At 39.7% G+C, this 17,291-nt stretch overlaps 1 protein-coding gene across 2 annotated transcripts in view; it reads left to right on the plus strand.

Moving 5' to 3' along the window:
• Positions 1 to 17,291, plus strand: part of Rab3gap1 (RAB3 GTPase activating protein catalytic subunit 1) — a 56,786-nt gene that overhangs the window by 19,149 nt on the left and 20,346 nt on the right. For both annotated transcript variants that reach the window (XM_036202188.1, XM_036202189.1), the window contains exons 6-13: positions 2,485 to 2,604; positions 4,631 to 4,796; positions 7,744 to 7,843; positions 10,098 to 10,179; positions 11,315 to 11,383; positions 12,111 to 12,184; positions 15,751 to 15,843; positions 16,300 to 16,466. In XM_036202188.1, the coding sequence (XP_036058081.1) occupies positions 2,485 to 2,604; positions 4,631 to 4,796; positions 7,744 to 7,843; positions 10,098 to 10,179; positions 11,315 to 11,383; positions 12,111 to 12,184; positions 15,751 to 15,843; positions 16,300 to 16,466 (871 nt within the window). The remainder of the gene's footprint in view (positions 1 to 2,484; positions 2,605 to 4,630; positions 4,797 to 7,743; positions 7,844 to 10,097; positions 10,180 to 11,314; positions 11,384 to 12,110; positions 12,185 to 15,750; positions 15,844 to 16,299; positions 16,467 to 17,291) is intronic.

A 17,291-nucleotide genomic window follows, 5' to 3' on the forward strand; every position in this document is an offset into this window, starting at 1 on the left:
AACAATGCATGGGAATAGAAGACATTGCAGATATACTCAGGCATTGCCCCTTACTCAAGAAGACAACAGTTTATTTTTTTTAAAAAAAGGGTAATTTGGCAGCAGATATCAGTGTCAGAAAGGCAATGGTTGTTCTTGTTATTCAGGAACTTAACTTCCATGAATGTACTGTACAGATGAATTTCTAGAATTCACCCTTTAAGTTATTTCAACACCAGCAACATGGGAGCAGAAATGGTCAGTAGAGATTGGTCCATGAAAGTCAGGAACAGATGGAACATTTCTGGAAGAACAACCAAGAAACCCAAGGATAATTCATTCACATCCTGAGTTCTTTTAGTTGCTTACTGCTTACTGCTGCCTCCGCATGATGAATCTTGATTTCATGGGTCAGAAGGTGGAGGTCAGCTGAGGCATGAGATAAATTTTGCTCATGAAACCCACAAACTATCAGAGTCATAGCAGCAGCTAAATAGTGAACAGAGTATGAATTAGACTTTAAGGAGAGTTTTTATATACTGCACTCCAAGGGATTTCCTGAAAGTTCGATAAATCTGCATTTATAACTAAACACGCAGAGACTAACATAAAATGGGCGAGTAAGTGTAAGAAATTTCTTTTATAAATTATCTTCTTCCTTCTCTCTCTCTCTCTCTCTCTCTCTCTCTATATATATATATATATATATATATATCCCTCTCCCCTTCCCTTTCTCTCCCAATAAAGCTCTAAAAGATAAAATAATAAATAAATAAAAATAAAAATAAATTATCTTCTTTATTTAAAAATTATTAACTAAAAATTATTAAATACTCTTTGTTTTTGTTTTCTTGGTATTTTGAGACAGGGTTTCTCTATGTAACAGCTTTGGCTGTCCTGGAACTCACTCTGTAGACCAGGCTGGCCTCGAACTCATAGAGATCCGCCTGCCTCTGCCTCCCGTGCACTGGGATTAAAGTGGTACACCACCACCCAGCCAAAATATTCTTAATACACTTAGGAGATGAGTTGTTGTTAGGTAGAAACAATCACCAACTTGGTCTTAAATAATTACTATTTTTTAAAAGTTAGACAGCAGGGGCGGGAACAACCATCTGCAACTCCAGTTCCAGGGGATCCAACATCCTCTTCTGGCCTGTGCTGGCACCAGGACTGTATGTGGTACATAGATACACATGCAGGCAAATCACTCATGTACACAGAGACACACAAGCAGCAAATTTGTGGCTTAAATGTCTTGGCAACTAAATGAGAAAATGTCATTGTTGTGGTTACAATAACAAGAGTAAGCCATAGCCTAATAATTTTATAACTTTGTCTAATATGTGTTCTTGAATAAAGGCACGCAAGAAATTTTTTTTCTCCAAGACAGGGTTTCTCTGTGTAGCTTTGGTGCTGCCCTGGATCTCACTCTGTAGACCAGGCTGGCCTCGAACTCACAGAGATCCACCTGGCTCTGCCTCCCTAGTGCTGGGATTACAGGTGTGGTCACCACTGCCCAGCAAGAAATCTTTTAAGATACTTTGTAACTGTGTCTCATTTTAAACAGTACCCATATATCAGGGCTGGCAATTATTTTCCTACCATTATGTCGTCTAACTTATTTTCTACATTGCTGTCCACTATACCATAAGTTATTTTAGGTGTGATTTCACTTATTCTTTCCTATTATAAACTGAAGTTTTATTGTGTGTGTGGTATGTAGTGTGTGTGTGTGTGTGTGTGTGTGTGTGTGTGTGTGTGTGTGAGAGAGAGAGAGAGAGAGAGAGAGAGAGAGAGAGAGAGAGAGAGAGAGAGACATGTGCTGTGGCATACTTGTGGAGTTAGTGTTTTCCTTTACTTTTATGTGGGTTCTGGGATTGGACTTCATTTCCAGGCTTGTGTGTCCAGAGTCTTTTTGCTGGCCTTGTGAAATGAATTTTTAAGACAAAACATGTTACTTAGCGTTTACTATAATTTCAGCAGATGACTTCACTTATAATGAATAGAGGGCTGAAGAGGATGCAATGAGTTCTTAAAGAAACTCAGGGCTTGGGGTAGCTCAGTGGTAGAGTAGCTGCCTAGCAAGCATGAGACCCTGCTTTTGACCCTAAACCTCCAAGGAGAAGATGAAAAAGAAATGCAGGTGGAGACCACAGCAAGAGGGCTCAGCAGGTAGAAACACTTGCGGCATAAGCCTGACTACAACCTAGGTTCTACAACCTAGGTTCAATCCCTGGAGTCCAATCCAAGAGAGCAGACTTCTAAAAGTCACACGGAGAAACCCTTCATGTATGCACTGGGGCATAGTCATGACCACACACACCCCACACTGATTTTGTTTTTAAAGATTCAAATGTGTATGCCTCCATCCAGTTGCTGTGGGGGTAGGAAGAGGGAAAAGTGAAATTTCTGGTAGTACAAATCTGGCTTCAATTTTCTGTGGGTAATCTGCTCACAGTTTTCTAATTATGGGTGTCCTTACTGGATGGTTCTCTCTTGAAGGTATGGCCTGCGTGAGTTTGTGGTGATCGCTCCTGCAGCACACAGTGATGCGGTTCTCAGTGAGTCCAAGTGCAACCTCCTCCTTAGTTCCATTTCTATTGCTCTGGGAAACACTGGCTGGTGGGTACACTTGAAAATACGTTAAAATACTTTTAGTGACATAATTTAGGAAGGTAAATGATTATTAAATGTTACTTTTTTCCTTTAGTAAAGAATTTAGTGCCTACCCTTGCGCATTATTATGCTAGAATTTGGTATGAGAGGATGAAATTAAAGCTGTGCATGGTGGAGCAACTCTTTAATCCCGGTACTCAAGAGGCTTGGGCAAGAGGATCATAAATTCAAGGCCAGCCTGGACTGCATAGTGAAATCTTGTCTCAAGAAAAATAACAAACCAAACCCCCCAAAAGGAATATAATTAATTAGTAAAATATTTTTGGGTTATTTCTAAAAAAATACAATATTCTTTATATATTTCAAATGAAGGATGAATTTTGCTGCAAAATCTAATTTTAAAATTTATATAATATTAGATATTATTTTTATTTTGAGATTGACTTTGTGTGTGGTTTTTTTCGAGACAGGGTTTTTCTGTGACAGCTCTGGCTGTCCAGGAACTTGCTTTGTAGACCAGCCTGGCGTCGAACTCACAGAGATCTGCCTGCTGCCTCCTGAGTGCTGGGATTAAAGATGTGCACCACACCACTGCCTGGTTTGGGATTAATTTGTCAAAGAATTATTTTATGTTGTATTTTGTTTGTTTGTTTGTTTTGTTTTTCGAGACAGGGTGCCTGTCCTGGAACTCATTCTGTAGCTCAGGATGGCCTTGATCTCACAGAGATCCTCCTGCCCCTGCCTCTCAAGTGCTAGGGTTAAAGCATGTGCCACCACCACCCATCATTTTTATGTATTTTTATGGCACCCCCTTGCTTCTTTTTTTTTTTTTTTTTTTTTGAGACAGGGTCTCACTATGTAAGCCTGTCTGATCTGGAACACTGACCAGGCCAGCCTTGAACTCACAGAGATCTGCCTTGCCTCTTCCTCTCTTCAGTACTAGGATTAGAAGGTATGTACCGTACCAACATGCTCAGCACCTCCCTATTCTTAGGTGTAAGTATTTAAGAACATGATGTTAGTTCTATCCATATTCTGCTGTTTTTAGTTGCATTTCCCTTGCATATCAGATAGACCAAGAAACTAAATGTAAATTTACCTAAGTGCCCTAAGAAATAATTTGGATCTCTAATTTTTTTAAGTGTTTGGTAGTGTAAGCCCCTTCCTTCCTTAAAGATAACCTAGCAAAGCTGGAGTATTTACCAATGTAGCAATATTAACTCGAGAACGCATTTTATAGCCTGTTATTTGTTATTTACTATATTTGTGTTCAATAAATACAGTAGATGTTGTATTACATCAACCATTGTTCCTTACGGGAAATGCATAGGTTCTTGTGGGCTTTGGTCATATTCTTATCAACTGTATATTTTATGATCTTGTTTCATGTGTGTTTCTGCTTAAAGATGCCACATTATGCTCTTCTATATGAATATGTATTGTTGATTCACTAAGATTGAGCTTACAGCCCACTCATGAAAGCATGTAATTCATGTTTGAATGAAGCATATCTTACGCATGTAATCTGTCTGTAAGACACATTGTAGCCTTCTGGCACTTAGAAAGACTGCCTTCAGATCCACCTAGATCATGAAAGGACACTTAGAGTCTGAGAGTTGAAATAGGAAGGCACATCTTACCAAGTTTGAGTTAATCTGGAAACATACTTTAGATACACAATTCTTGCTGCTCTGCATATCTGCAAATAACTCAGTCCTTACTAGTATTGATTGGGGGGTTATGTATAAAGTTGTAGTGAATAGGCTGATTTCCAGATGCAGAAATCTGTGAATAGTGAGAATCGGCACTACCTACCATTTAATGGTAAGTAAGAAGTATCTCACCGCAAAGTTGGTTTAGAACAGTTTCCTTGCTGAAGTGCTAGCCAGAGTAAGGAGAGGAGGAACGAAGTGTGCCTTTGTTACAAATGAGAGTCTGTGACTCTTCATTAGTGTTTTAAATATCGGCAACTAAAGTAACAGGAACTGTTTAATGAGCTTGATTTCTGTTCCTTTTTATCCATGTCCTATAGCCAAGTACCATTGTTTGTACAAATACATCACAAATGGCGAAGAATGTACATGGGAGAATGTCAAGGTCCTGGTGTTAGAACTGACTTTGAAATGGTTCATCTTCGAAAAGTACCAAATCAGTATACTCACTTGTCAGGCCTGCTGGACATCTTCAAATCAAAGATTGTGAGTTGCTATTGGTATTTCAGTCTTATTTGGGATCCAGATAAAAGTAGCAGTTTGGTAATTTGAGCATATAGAATATCTTATATCTTCTTATATCAATAATGTAATGAATTATAAGAAAACTAATAGATTATATGTTACTATGTACATTTAAAGAAAATAACTAATAAAGCCCCTGCCTTTTTTTTTTTTTTTTTTTTTTTTTTTTTTTTTTTTTGTCTGGTTGGTTAACATTCACTGATTCTATTCTTCTATAGGAATAGTTTTGATGGTCCACCAGTTTAGTAAGCTTCAGGTAGCTGCTTGTGTGAGACATTGCCTTTGAGCATCTTGAGTCTGAGTTTGTTGGATGCTGAATAGCCCTTTTCTGTTCTTTCAAAAGTACTCCCCACAACCCCCGAGTCTTCATCCTCTTAATCTTTTAAGTTTACTATATGTACTGTGGCTGAAAACTGCAGGGCTAATTAGGTATACTGAATATATCCATGGTATTCTATAAAAACATTGGCCAGCAAGATGACTCAGCTGGTGAGGGCACTTGCTGCCAGGCATGAGCCCCAGAACTGACATGGTAGAAGAAGAAAACCAAATCCATCAAGTTGTCCTCCGGCCTTTGCCAGTGCATAATGGCACATGTGTGCACTTCCTCCTCAATGGAAGGAATGCGTATGAGTGTTTTGCCTGTATGTATGTCTGTCTGTGTATCGTGTGTGCCTGATAGAGATAGACTCATGTGAGTAGTGTTTCTGTCATAACATTTAATATAAATAAAAATGTGTAAAAGCAATCATTTATTTCCCAAGTTGAACATGTTTACAAAATAACTAATCTGGACTCTTGAAAATAAAGGCTGGAGCTATTTAGATTAAGGAGATGCATGAGACATGACTACTAAATGCAGAGCATGGTTTTTACTTGATCAGAACAGTAAGATCTAATTGGGGTTGTCAGGTCACTTTTAATATGTGCCGAGTATTTGAAAATAGTGTTGATATTAAACCTCTCAACTATGTTAATCATTTCAGCTGCATACATGATTACAACCTTTAAAAGGTTTAGCCAAAAAATTACACATGTCGTGGGGAGGGTTCCATGCCACTGAACTTGGTAAAAGTCATGTGAATGTTGATTATACTTATTTTCCAACTTTTCTAAAGATTTTACTGTTTTAAAAAGGAAAAATAGGTTGAGGATTTAGCTCAGTGGTAGAGCGCTTGCCTAGCAAGCACAAGGCCCTGGGTTCGATCCTCAGCTCCACATACAAAACAAAAAATAAATAAAAAAATAAAAAGGAAAAATATGAGAAAAATACGCGAATTTCTCTTTTTAATAGTTATTGTTTGTTAGAATTAGAACTTATCAGAAAAACATGGGACCAGAGATTTGGCTCAGTAGTGGAAGGCTTGCCTAGCATACATGAGCTTCTTGGTTTCATTCCCAGTGCCAGGAAGGGAGGCATGAGACTGTTCATCCTATGGTGGTTTGAATGAGGATGGCCTCCATAGGTTCATGTGTCTGAATGCTTAGTCCCCATTTAGTGCAACTGTTTGAGAAGGATTAGGAGGTGTGGCTTATTGGAGGAGGTGTGTATCGCTGGCGGTGGGCCCATACTAGGCCAAGTGTCTCTCTCTCTCTGCCTGCTGCCTGTGGATCAGGATGTAAAGCTCTCAGCTAGGGCTAGGGCTTCAGTGCCATGCCTGCCAGCCTGTCTGCCTGCCACCCTGCTCCCCACCATGATGTTCATGGACTAACCCTCTGAAACTATCCACTTATAATATTATCCTTTAAATGTCATCGGTTGGTATGGTAGTTGATTTCATTTCATAGAGAGCTAGTTCTTAGGAAAGGGTTCCTTTTGATGGGCTCAGTTTTGCCATTTGCCATCATATAAAGTACAAGTTTAAATCTCTTCTGCCATACTTCTAAATATTTGAAAACTTTTTTTCCCCCAAGGTGGTCTGACCCCAAAATCACAGAGATGCACCTGCCTCTGCCTCTTGATGCAGGGATTACCGGCGTGCGTCACCACTGCCTGGCTCAACATTGATAACTTTCTCAGCCTTTTCCTTTTCAACTTTAATATTCATAGTTCTTTCCTTATAAATAATGGTTTTATATTTAATAGCTAATTTGGATATTTGTGTTTTTTAGAACTATTCTTTTTTTTCTTTTTTCTTTCTTTTTTTTTTTTTTTGTGTGTGTGTGTGTGTGTGTGTGAGTGTTGTTGTTGTTGTTGTTGTTTTTCAAGATAGGGTTTCTCTGTGTAGCCCTGGCCATCCTGGAACTTACCCTGTAGACCAGGTTGGTCTACTGGCAGATTTGCCTCCCTTGGCTCTCTGAGTGCTGGGATTAAAGGCTTGTGCCACCCACCACCTAGGTTGCCTGTTCTTTTTTAATAAGGTTTTTATTTGAGGGCCAGAGATGGCTCTGTGCTTAAGAACCAGCTGTTCTCAGAGAACCTGAGTTCAATTCCCAACACTCACACTGTAGCTCATGACTATCTGTAACACCAGTTCCAGGGGATCTGGCACCTTCTTTCTGGCCTCCATAGGTTCCAAGCACTCATTGGCACACAGACCTTCGATTTATGCAGGAAAGAACCCATATTTTTGAAATTGAGTTTTATATTGAAATTTTAATTTTTTCTGGCCATTGTATGTATATGTATTGGTTTTACAGACTACTAGACCTTGAACTCACAGAGATCTGTCTGCCTCTACTTCTTGAGTGCTATGATTAAAGGTGTACACCATGCTTAAAGTTATACACTACTAGTTCAGTCTTAGTTTTTCTTCTCATGGTTCAACTCTACAACTGTTGTCTGACACTGTAAATTTAAATTCTGGTTTCTTAAGGGTAGTGTTCCATAACTTTGAATGCCGGTGCTGAAGTTTTTAGAACACAGGCTAGAACATCTACATGCTGTTGTCTTTGCATGTGTTTCTAGGGCTGCCCTTTGACTCCATTGCCTCCAGTTAGCATTGCTATTCGATTCACATATGTGCTTCAGGATTGGCAGCAGTACTTTTGGCCTCAGCAGCCACCAGGTGAGAACATTTGGAACTCTGTTTAACCTATTGAATATAAATTGAAAAGAACATGTATTAAGAAGTTAAAATTATCTAATGGTGCTTCATTCTAGAATTACCTGTATTTACTGTAAAAGTTATTGCTGATATTTTGTCTGTGTAATTTTTTTCTCCTAAAGAAAAGTTCTCATGTCTTTTAGAGACAGTGTTATTTTATATTTGATAATCTATGAAATATAAAGCATCCCCTGTGATGGAACACTGTGTGCATGCATTACCATATACTGAGTGATTAAAATACCTATTTTAGAGTGTTAAGAGAAACCACCCTCATAAGTTGAAAAAGTAATGTAGAAACCTTAGGCCCCTTGAGGATCAAACGACCCTTTTATAGGGGTCACCTAAGATCATAAGAAAACACAGATATTTACATTATGATTCATAACAGTAGCAAATTTACAGTTATGAAGTAGAAATGAAAATAGTGTAGTTGTGGGTCAACATAACATGAGGAACTGTATTAAAGGGTCACAGCATTAGGAAGGTTGAGAACCACTGCCATAGAGTATTGGGGAAAAAAAGAAAAATAAGTTTGTATATAGTCTTATGGAAGAAGGTTGTAGAATATTTAACATGGACTTAGTAAAATGTCATCAGAATTAGTTTCTTGGCTGTTCATTGATTAATTAATTCATTAGTATCCCAGGCCATGCCAAGGACTCAGATATGAACAATGCATCACTTAAGTTCTAGAAAAGCTCAACCAGAAGGAAATAGAACCTAATTGTAGGTTTTTTTCCCTGCTTAATTTATTGGATATAATTAATTGTTCATAGCATTCCTTTTTAAAACATTTAATGTTATGTATGTATGTGTGGGCATGCATGTGCCATGGCATGTGACCAAAATCAGCTCCAAATTCCTTCTTCCAGTTGCATGGGATGTTCTGGGTCTGGGCTCTCTTGGAAACCCACTCTGCAGTCCTTACTGCTAAGAGTGCAGGACCCCTAGTCCACTCCATGCCTCGTTCCCAGGCAGCCCTTTTTCATCTTGTCTCCTTTTTGAGACAGGATCTCTCACTGAACTTGGAGCTCATGGTTTTGGCTACACTGGCTGGCCAGCAAGCCCTCAGGATCTGCCAGATTTCCCCCTACAGTTGGTTACACGTGTCCACTATTGTGCCCAGCTTTACATCTGTGTTGCTCAAACTCAAGTCCTCATGTAGGCACAGCCAGCACTTTGCTTATTGAGCTATCAGCCCAGCCCCACTCCATTTTTAAAGACAGGGTCTCCTGTAGGCCAGGTCTATGAGGGCATTTATATTTCAGACACATTTAATAGAAAATAAAGATTTTTTAAATAACTAGAAGGCTTATCACCCCACCCTGCTCCCACTCACTCTTTTTGAGACATGATCTTGCAATGTGTATTTCTGACTGGCCAGGTACTGACTTTGTAGCCCAGGCTGGCATTGAATCCCAAATGCTGAGATTTAGGTATAAGCCACCATACCCATGTATTAATAAGTTTCTAGCTTAAAGACATTTTTTTCAAGTGTACTGCCTCCAAGAAAATCAAAATAATATATTCCATGTTTTATGTTGTTCTAACTCTTTCGCTATAAGATCAGAATAATTGCTAGGTTAGAGATAATACTGAAATTACTATTATACATAGCTTTTGGCAGTTATGTGTACCACTACTGTTTTTATACTATTGAGTAACTTAGAACTCTATGCAATGGAAGAGCTACATCTAAACTACAGCAAAGGAGACGTAAGAACTAAGCTGTTGGTTTCCACACAGCAGGACCACTGGGCAGTTTATAATCTGCTTCTCCCGACAAGTTTCCATTCTTCTTTTGTTCCTTTTTCCAAGGCTACTCTAACTGTCAGTTCTACTTTACCAAGGTAGAACCATTGAGAGAGTATAGACTTAGCATGTGTGAGGTGTGCTAGACTCTTACATTGTAATTCTGATAGCTAATTAGGTGCTTGATTATGTTCTGTTGCCAGATTTTTAAAATGTGGATAAAAATATTAACATCCCTAGGAGGCTGGAGTCTGTATAATCTCTTAGCCTTTTCTTTATATCTTGCTGTCAGCACTGTCATAGGCACCTCAAAGCTGTTACCTTCTGAAAGGGTTAACTTAACTAGTCTTTTTTCACCCCCAAGGCAAGATCTGTATAGTTCTGGCTGGCCTGCAATTCACCATGTAGGGTTTATTTCTACTTTTTGCCAAATAAAGGAATACATTTTTCCCCTCTTTAGATATCGATGCCCTGGTAGGAGGAGAAGTTGGAGGCCTGGAGTTTGGCAAGTTGCCGTTTGGTGCCTGTGAAGATCCTATCAGGTAAGAATTCCAGCCTTTTTTTACTTTATTAAATCACAGGATTGTTTTGCTTTCTAAGTTTATAGTGATGTTCATTTTATGGCACTGTTGAAGTAATGCTAGAAATAACTAGCCCAACCCTCTTTAGTTTGTGACTTCACACGAGAACTCTTCTGAGGTTTGGCAGACTGCGCCGGGATGTGGCTTAGTGGTAGAGTGCCTGCGGAGCATGCACGAGCCCTGGCTTCAGGGTCTGTGGCTTATGGGCCATGTCTGGCCAGTGTCTGTTTTTGTGTGGCTCATAATAGGTTTTACATTTTTAAAAGTTTGCATTTAAAACACACACACACACACACACACACACACACACAAGAAGATGGCAGATTGTACATGGCTCAAAACACCAAAATATTTGTTCTTTGGCTTTTGCATGAAAAGTTTGCCATCTCATCCCTGTAACATGTTTTTCATTATTGAGAAAATTCGTCTGCCATGAAGTTCAGCACTTCAAAGTGTATATTTGGTGGCTTTTATTAAAAGTTCTCTTAGGAGTTTTTATTAGTATATATTAATTATACATAATGGGTTTCAAGATTTATATGTCTTTTGATTATATTCACCTCTCCCATTACCCTCTTATCTCCTCCCATTCCTGAGGATCCCTTCCTCTCCTAACTAGTACCCTTTCCTCTTTCTTTCTTTCTTTCTTTCTTTCTTTCTTTCTTTCTTTCTTTCTTTCTTTGTTTGTTTGTTTGTTTGTTTTTTTCGAGACAAGGTTACTCTGTGTAGCTTTGTGCCTTTCCTGGAAGTCACTCTGTAGACCAGGCTGACCTCGAACTCACAGTGCCTCTGTCCCCCAAGTACTGGGATTAAAGGCATGCTCTGCCATCGCCGCCGCCACCACCACCACTGGCTCCCTTTCCTCTTTCATTACTTTTGTCTTTGTCTTTTGGTGACTCAGGGAGTTGTTCACAGGAGCATAGGTGTGTGTAGGTGAAGAATTATTTACAAGTGTATAGACAACTCATCAGTGATTATACACCACTGAAGAAAATGTCTCCCTCCCTAACAACCATTACATACAATAGAACTACTGGGTCAGAGGAGACACACACATCTTTTGGATGTATTTTATGTTGTTGTTTTTTTTTTTTAGTGAGCTCCACTTAGCAACGACATGGCCCCATCTGACAGAAGGGGTCATTGTGGACAATGATGTTTATTCGTAAGTATGTTAAGAACTTTATTCTAATACATTAACCACCAAGTCTTGGAACAAGGTTTTATTTCTTGCAAGATTAGTTTTTAGACCTGTTTGTGTGGATTTAGAGATGAATTTTTAAGGTGCTGCTTTGGGAAGGTATTCCTTAATTCAGGGAGTAAACTGTTTGACTCTTAGTGTTCCAGCATAGTGGGCGCTACCATTTATTATGTAATTCTTTTTTATGTTTTTAAATTTTGTTTTGATCTTGATAGTTTGTTTATTTTGGTCTTAGAATTTCATGTCTTAAGATTTTATATTTTTAACAACTTGCTTAAATGGTAGTATATGTCTGGATAATAGTAAGTTTAAGTGAAGCAAAATGTAGCTGGGTGTGGTGGAGTATACTGGCAATCCCAGCACGTGGGAGGCTGAGGCTGAAGACTCAAGAAGTAGAGGCTAGCTTGTCTCCAGAAGATAGGGGAGGGGCTGAGAGAGGAACTGGCTTTCCCTTTATAGGATGTATGTTAGATAAAATGCATTTTATTTATTTTATTTTGCTGGTTTCTTTTTATTTGTAGACAAGGTTTCAGTATGTAGCCCTGTTTGGCCTCCTATTGGTGAGCCTCCTGCCCAGCCTCCCAGATGCTACAGTTCAAGGGGTGTGGACTCTCTAGTTCTCATTCCATTGCATAGTGACACATTTATGAGTCTCCGATATGGTTATAATTACTGTCTTATTCCATTCCAGTGATTTGGATCCTGTTCAAGCTCCCCATTGGTCTGTTAGAGTTCGAAAAGCTGATAACCCCCAGTGTTTACTAGGTAAGGTACATCATTATGTCCCTTTCTGAAATGTCACATATCTACCTGTTTTCCAGATTGGAACCCTGAATACATTCTTTATACTTTATTTCACCTATTTTTTCTTTTTAAATTTATTTATTTGGGGTTGGGGATTTAGCTCAGTGGTAGAGCGCTTGCCTAGCGAGCAAAAGGCCCTGGGTTCGGTCCTCAGCTCAAAAAAAAAAAAAAAAAAAAAAAGATTTATTTATATATATATAGTATTCTGCCTGCATGTGTCCCTGCAGGTCAGAAGAGGGCACAAGATCTCATTATTGGTGGTTGTGAGCCACCATGTGGTTGCTGGGAATTGAACTCGGGACCTCTGGGAAAGCAGTTGGTGCTCTTAACCACTGTGCCATCTCTCCAGCCTTTTTTTTTTTTGGAGCTGAGGATCAAACCCAGGGCCTTGCACTTGCTTAGGCAAGTGCTCTACCACTGAGCTAAATCCCCAACCCTGCAGTGAATGTTGTATGAACAGGAATAGCAGGGTTTCTTTAGTGAATCTATACTTCAACATTCTTTACTATATTCTCATATCTGGTTTTGCTTTTCTTATGGTGGTATGTCAGCTCTTCTTCCAGCACAGTCTGCATCCTCAGTGGAGTCCTCTGTCTCTTGATGTCCTTCTGGGCCTATGCTGGGGGGCACAGAGCATGACTTAGTGTGCCCTGGAACAGGGCTGCTTCAACTCCCTTCTCTTGTGACCCTTTTTCATGGAGGTGTCTTTACATGATACTAGGTATCTATGAAGTAGGTATAGAGATCAAACATGTACTGAGAAGGCTATTCAAGATGATTCTTTGGTATGTATATACAAAACTTTACTATGTATTAGAAGTGAAACAAATTTGTTACTAATGAGATGGATGTGCTTATTTAATTTCACATAAAGAATTAAATCTTAGCATTTTTAACATTTTGCAGAGTTGATTTTAGTGATTTATTATTTTTACTTTATGTGCATTGGTATTTTTGCCTGCATGCATGTCTGTGTGCAGGTGTCAGATCCCCTGGAACTGGAGTTACAGAGAGGTGTGAGCTGCTGTGTGGGTGCTGAGAATAGAATCTGGATCCTCTGGAAGAGCAGTATAGAACCATCTCTTCAGCCCCCAGAGTTGATTTCTTAGTTCTGTAATTGTCACTTCTAGAAATGCTGCTTTGCATAAACATGTAATATAAAATTTCAGGATTATGTTTAGGGTCATTTCAGAAATTGTTGGAAGTTCAGTTCTGATCTCAAAATTCACTTGAACTATTTGTTATGAAACTCAACTCAGCAGTTTTTAAAAGTAAACAGTCTGCCAGGCAGTGGTGGCACATGCCTGTAATCCCAGCACTTGGGAGGCAGAGGCAGGTGGATCTCTGTGAGTTAGAGGCCAGCCTGGTCTACAGAGTGAGTTCCAGGACAGCCTCCAAAGCTACAGAGAAACCCTGTCTCGAAAAACCAAAAAAAAAAAAAAAAAAAAAAAAAAGTAAACAGTCTATTAGTATAGTCTGAGGATATTCTTATATTATCCTTTCATGCTGAGGAATAATGATAAGAAAATATTGTCTTTTTCTGTAATTATATCATTATGTTTATACAAAGGCAGAAAACTTTATATGTCCAGTAAAAATGCTGGAGTGCATAGCATACAGTAAAGTGGTGCGAACTGAGGTGTTATGTGGAGTCACAGCGTCTTGTGTAGTGCATACTGGGTGTTCAGAAGCAGGACTGCAGTGGAGTCTCAATGCAGCATGTGAGCACTGCCAGAAACATCTCATGTTTATTACGTTTGATTTTGAGTTAATTTTTCATCATTGTACATTCAGAAGCCTTTTACTGTTTCCAATTTGTGTGTGTGTGTGTGTGTGTGTGTGTGTGTAGAAATCATTCAATTATGTGACCACAGTTTGAGAAGTTGGGCATTAATGCTGGAGAGAGAGCTCATCCTGGTGGTGAAGGTGGGGGAGAGCTGGTGGGCTGACCAACCCAGCTGCCACCCAGGCCTAGAACTAGGGTTATGAGTTGGCCCACCTAAATGTCCACCCCATCTATGGTCTGCTGGAGCACATGAAGGGGCTGGTTCTGCAGACCCAAAGCTGCAGGATCTCCACAACGCAGGGCAACCACAGCGTATCCTAGAGGAGTCCTAGTGAGAGCCCAGCATTGATAGTGGAGTAGAAACCAGAGGCCTCGAACCTGACCATGAGTCTCTGCAGAGAACAATGGCAAGTATAGATCTATGGATAAAAAGGGTTTTCTGTGTGACTCATTGTGTCACACTACAGCTTCCACAACGAGATTGATTTTTCTTTTTTTTTTTTTCTCTTAAATTTTCTTTTGTTTTGTGGGGAAGGTTGCAAGGGCAGATACAAAGGGATGGGAAATGAATGGGCTCAAGATGAAGGCTGTGAAAGATACAGAGAATTAAAAAAGAAGCAGCAGCTAGGCATTAAACCAAATTGTGTCACATCTGCAAACCTATTTTATGGAGAAAGGGGTATGTAAATATACTGTGGTTTGGGGTTGGGAATTTAACTCAGTGGTAGAGCGCTTGGCGCAAGGCCCTGGGTTCAGTCCTCAGCTCTGGAAAAAAAAAAAAAGACAAAGCCAGACACACACACACACACACACACACACACACACACACACACACACACACACAAGGCCCTGGGTTCAGTCCTCAGCTCTGGAAAAAAAAAAAAAGACAAAGCCAGACACACACACACACACACACACACACACACACACACACACACACACAAGGCCCTGGGTTCAGTCCTCAGCTCTGGAAAAAAAAAAAGACAAAGACAAAGACATACACACACACATATACATACATACATACTGTGGTTCACCTAGCAGGTTATTTGAAAGTTATGTGAAATATAAAGTACCTTGAAAAATAGTAATTGCCATTTAGAATCTGTGTCTAGAAGATTGTTTCTCTCTTTTTTATATTTTCTTTCCCTTTGAGATGGGATCTCTCTGTGTAGCTCTGGTTAGTCTTGAATTCGCTGTGTAGACCTGGCTCAGGCTGACCTTGAACTCAAAGAGAGTTGTCTGCCTCTGCTTGGGTGCTGAGATTATGTGCTTCTATGCCCTTTTTGTTAGTGTTATCTCTGCAGGTCTTCTGAAAACTTCCTTTATTTCCCTCAGATTTAGTACACATGGAGATGTTTTCTTTCTTCTATTCAGTCATGCCTACCTTTACTCTGTATCACCTAAACATGTTACATTCAGCTGATGTTGTTAAAATACTTATTAAGACAGTATGTCTCTTTAAAGTTTTTTTTTTTTTTTTTAAGTTTTCAAAACAAGATTTCTCTGTGTAGCCCTAGCTGTCCTAGAGCTTACTTTGTAGACCAGGCTGGCCTTGAACTCACAGAGACCCACCTGCCTCTGCCTCCGGCGTGCTGAGATTAAAGGTGTCCACCACAGCTTGGCTTCCCAACCATATCTTACCTATAGCTTTTGTTAAAAGACATGTACTTATGTTGGACTGATTTCTTGGACTTAAATGTCAAGAATGAGTAGGGTTTTTTTTTTTTTTTCTTTGTAGGTGATTTTGTCAATGAATTTTTAAAAATTTGCCGTCGAAAGGAATCAACTGATGAGATTCTTGGCCGATCCACATTTGAGGAAGAAGGAAAAGGTGACCTAGTTTTCCTTTTTTACATTCCTTACAAGCCTCGCCCTCCCTCTTTGGCAGATATTCTGGCAACATTTTATCACTTTGAGTTAAGTTGGAGGAGCAAGTGTAAATGGACTGCACAGCTGCCTTTCTTTCCAGGCTGTACCCAGAGCTTGTGAAGACAGCAGATGCATTTAGTCAGTTCTTCCCACCAAAAACATAGTAATAAGGTATTCTGAAAAGCAGAGTCTTAGATACTCATTTTGAAGTCCCATGAGGGAAAATAATTTGTGTGATATCAGTGATACCCACACTTTTATGTGAAGCTGAACATTTGAGTCAGAACTTTATAATTGTATAATTCTGAGAGCATGTAACATTTGTGTAAAGAACTGAAGCATGTAAATGTCATCAGTTTACTGATCATTTTTCCTGCCACTTTTGGTGATATAATTTGCCTTTCTTTCTACTTTGTAGAAGTTGCTGATATAACTCATGCTCTGTCAAAGCTGACCGAACCAGCACCAGTTCCAATTCATAAGTTATCAGTTTCAAATATGGTACATACTGCAAAGAAGAAAATACGGAAGCACAGAGGAGAAGAGTCACCACTGAACAATGATGTTCTCAATACCATTCTCTTGGTAAGTAGCTGCCTTGCTTTTATGTGTGTTTGTGTTTGCATAAGCACGTGTTCATTGTCTGTTCAGTTCTTCTTTATGTTGAGCACTGGATTGGGAGCTTGGAGTATCAAACTAAGTTCCACATTCAGAGCCTATCACTAGTTAGTGGAGAGAAGGGAATAGAGTTATAGTCAAACAGAACAAGGAGGCAGTGAGAAGAGAGCAGAAAGTGTGGTCTAGTCACATGTGGGAGTCGGGGTGCTGCCTCAAGAGGGTGCCGGGTGCTAAGTCAAGAAGCACAGGACCGGGAGCTGAGGTTTTGCTTTGCAGTGCTGGGGGCCAAACCTAGGGCTTTCTCCTGCCTGAGGGCGTGTGAGCAGTGGTGTTTGTAGAGTGCTTCCACAGGGGTGGTCAGGGTAAGGACAGGCAAGTAGCAGAAAGCCTGCATGATGTAGCACTGCGCTTTTGTCTTACAGTCTAACACTACTTAAAACACATTTGTGACAGAGATTGAACTTTCAAAATGTTCCTAGGATGACCGTCTAGAAAAATCTGTACAGTTTGGACTAGAGGGGACAAAGAAGAGGGTTAAATGGATCCTGGGTATAATGTAATTGGAATGGTGCAGGCTGGGAGCCACAGGGTAGGTGAATACTGACTTCCTACCTGACATCAAACAAGTCACTGCGGCTTTCTCATCTCTCACATGAAGCTGATAGTCAAGCATGGCCATGCATGCCTTTAATCCCAACACTCAGGAGGCAGAGGCTAACATAGTGGTAAGGGAAACTCCTCAAATATAGTATAATGAAGGGAAGGGAATGCTGTATGTGGACTGGAGGCTAA

This window comes from Onychomys torridus, chromosome 11, assembly GCF_903995425.1.
Source record: "Onychomys torridus chromosome 11, mOncTor1.1, whole genome shotgun sequence".
NCBI lineage: Eukaryota > Metazoa > Chordata > Mammalia > Rodentia > Cricetidae > Onychomys > Onychomys torridus.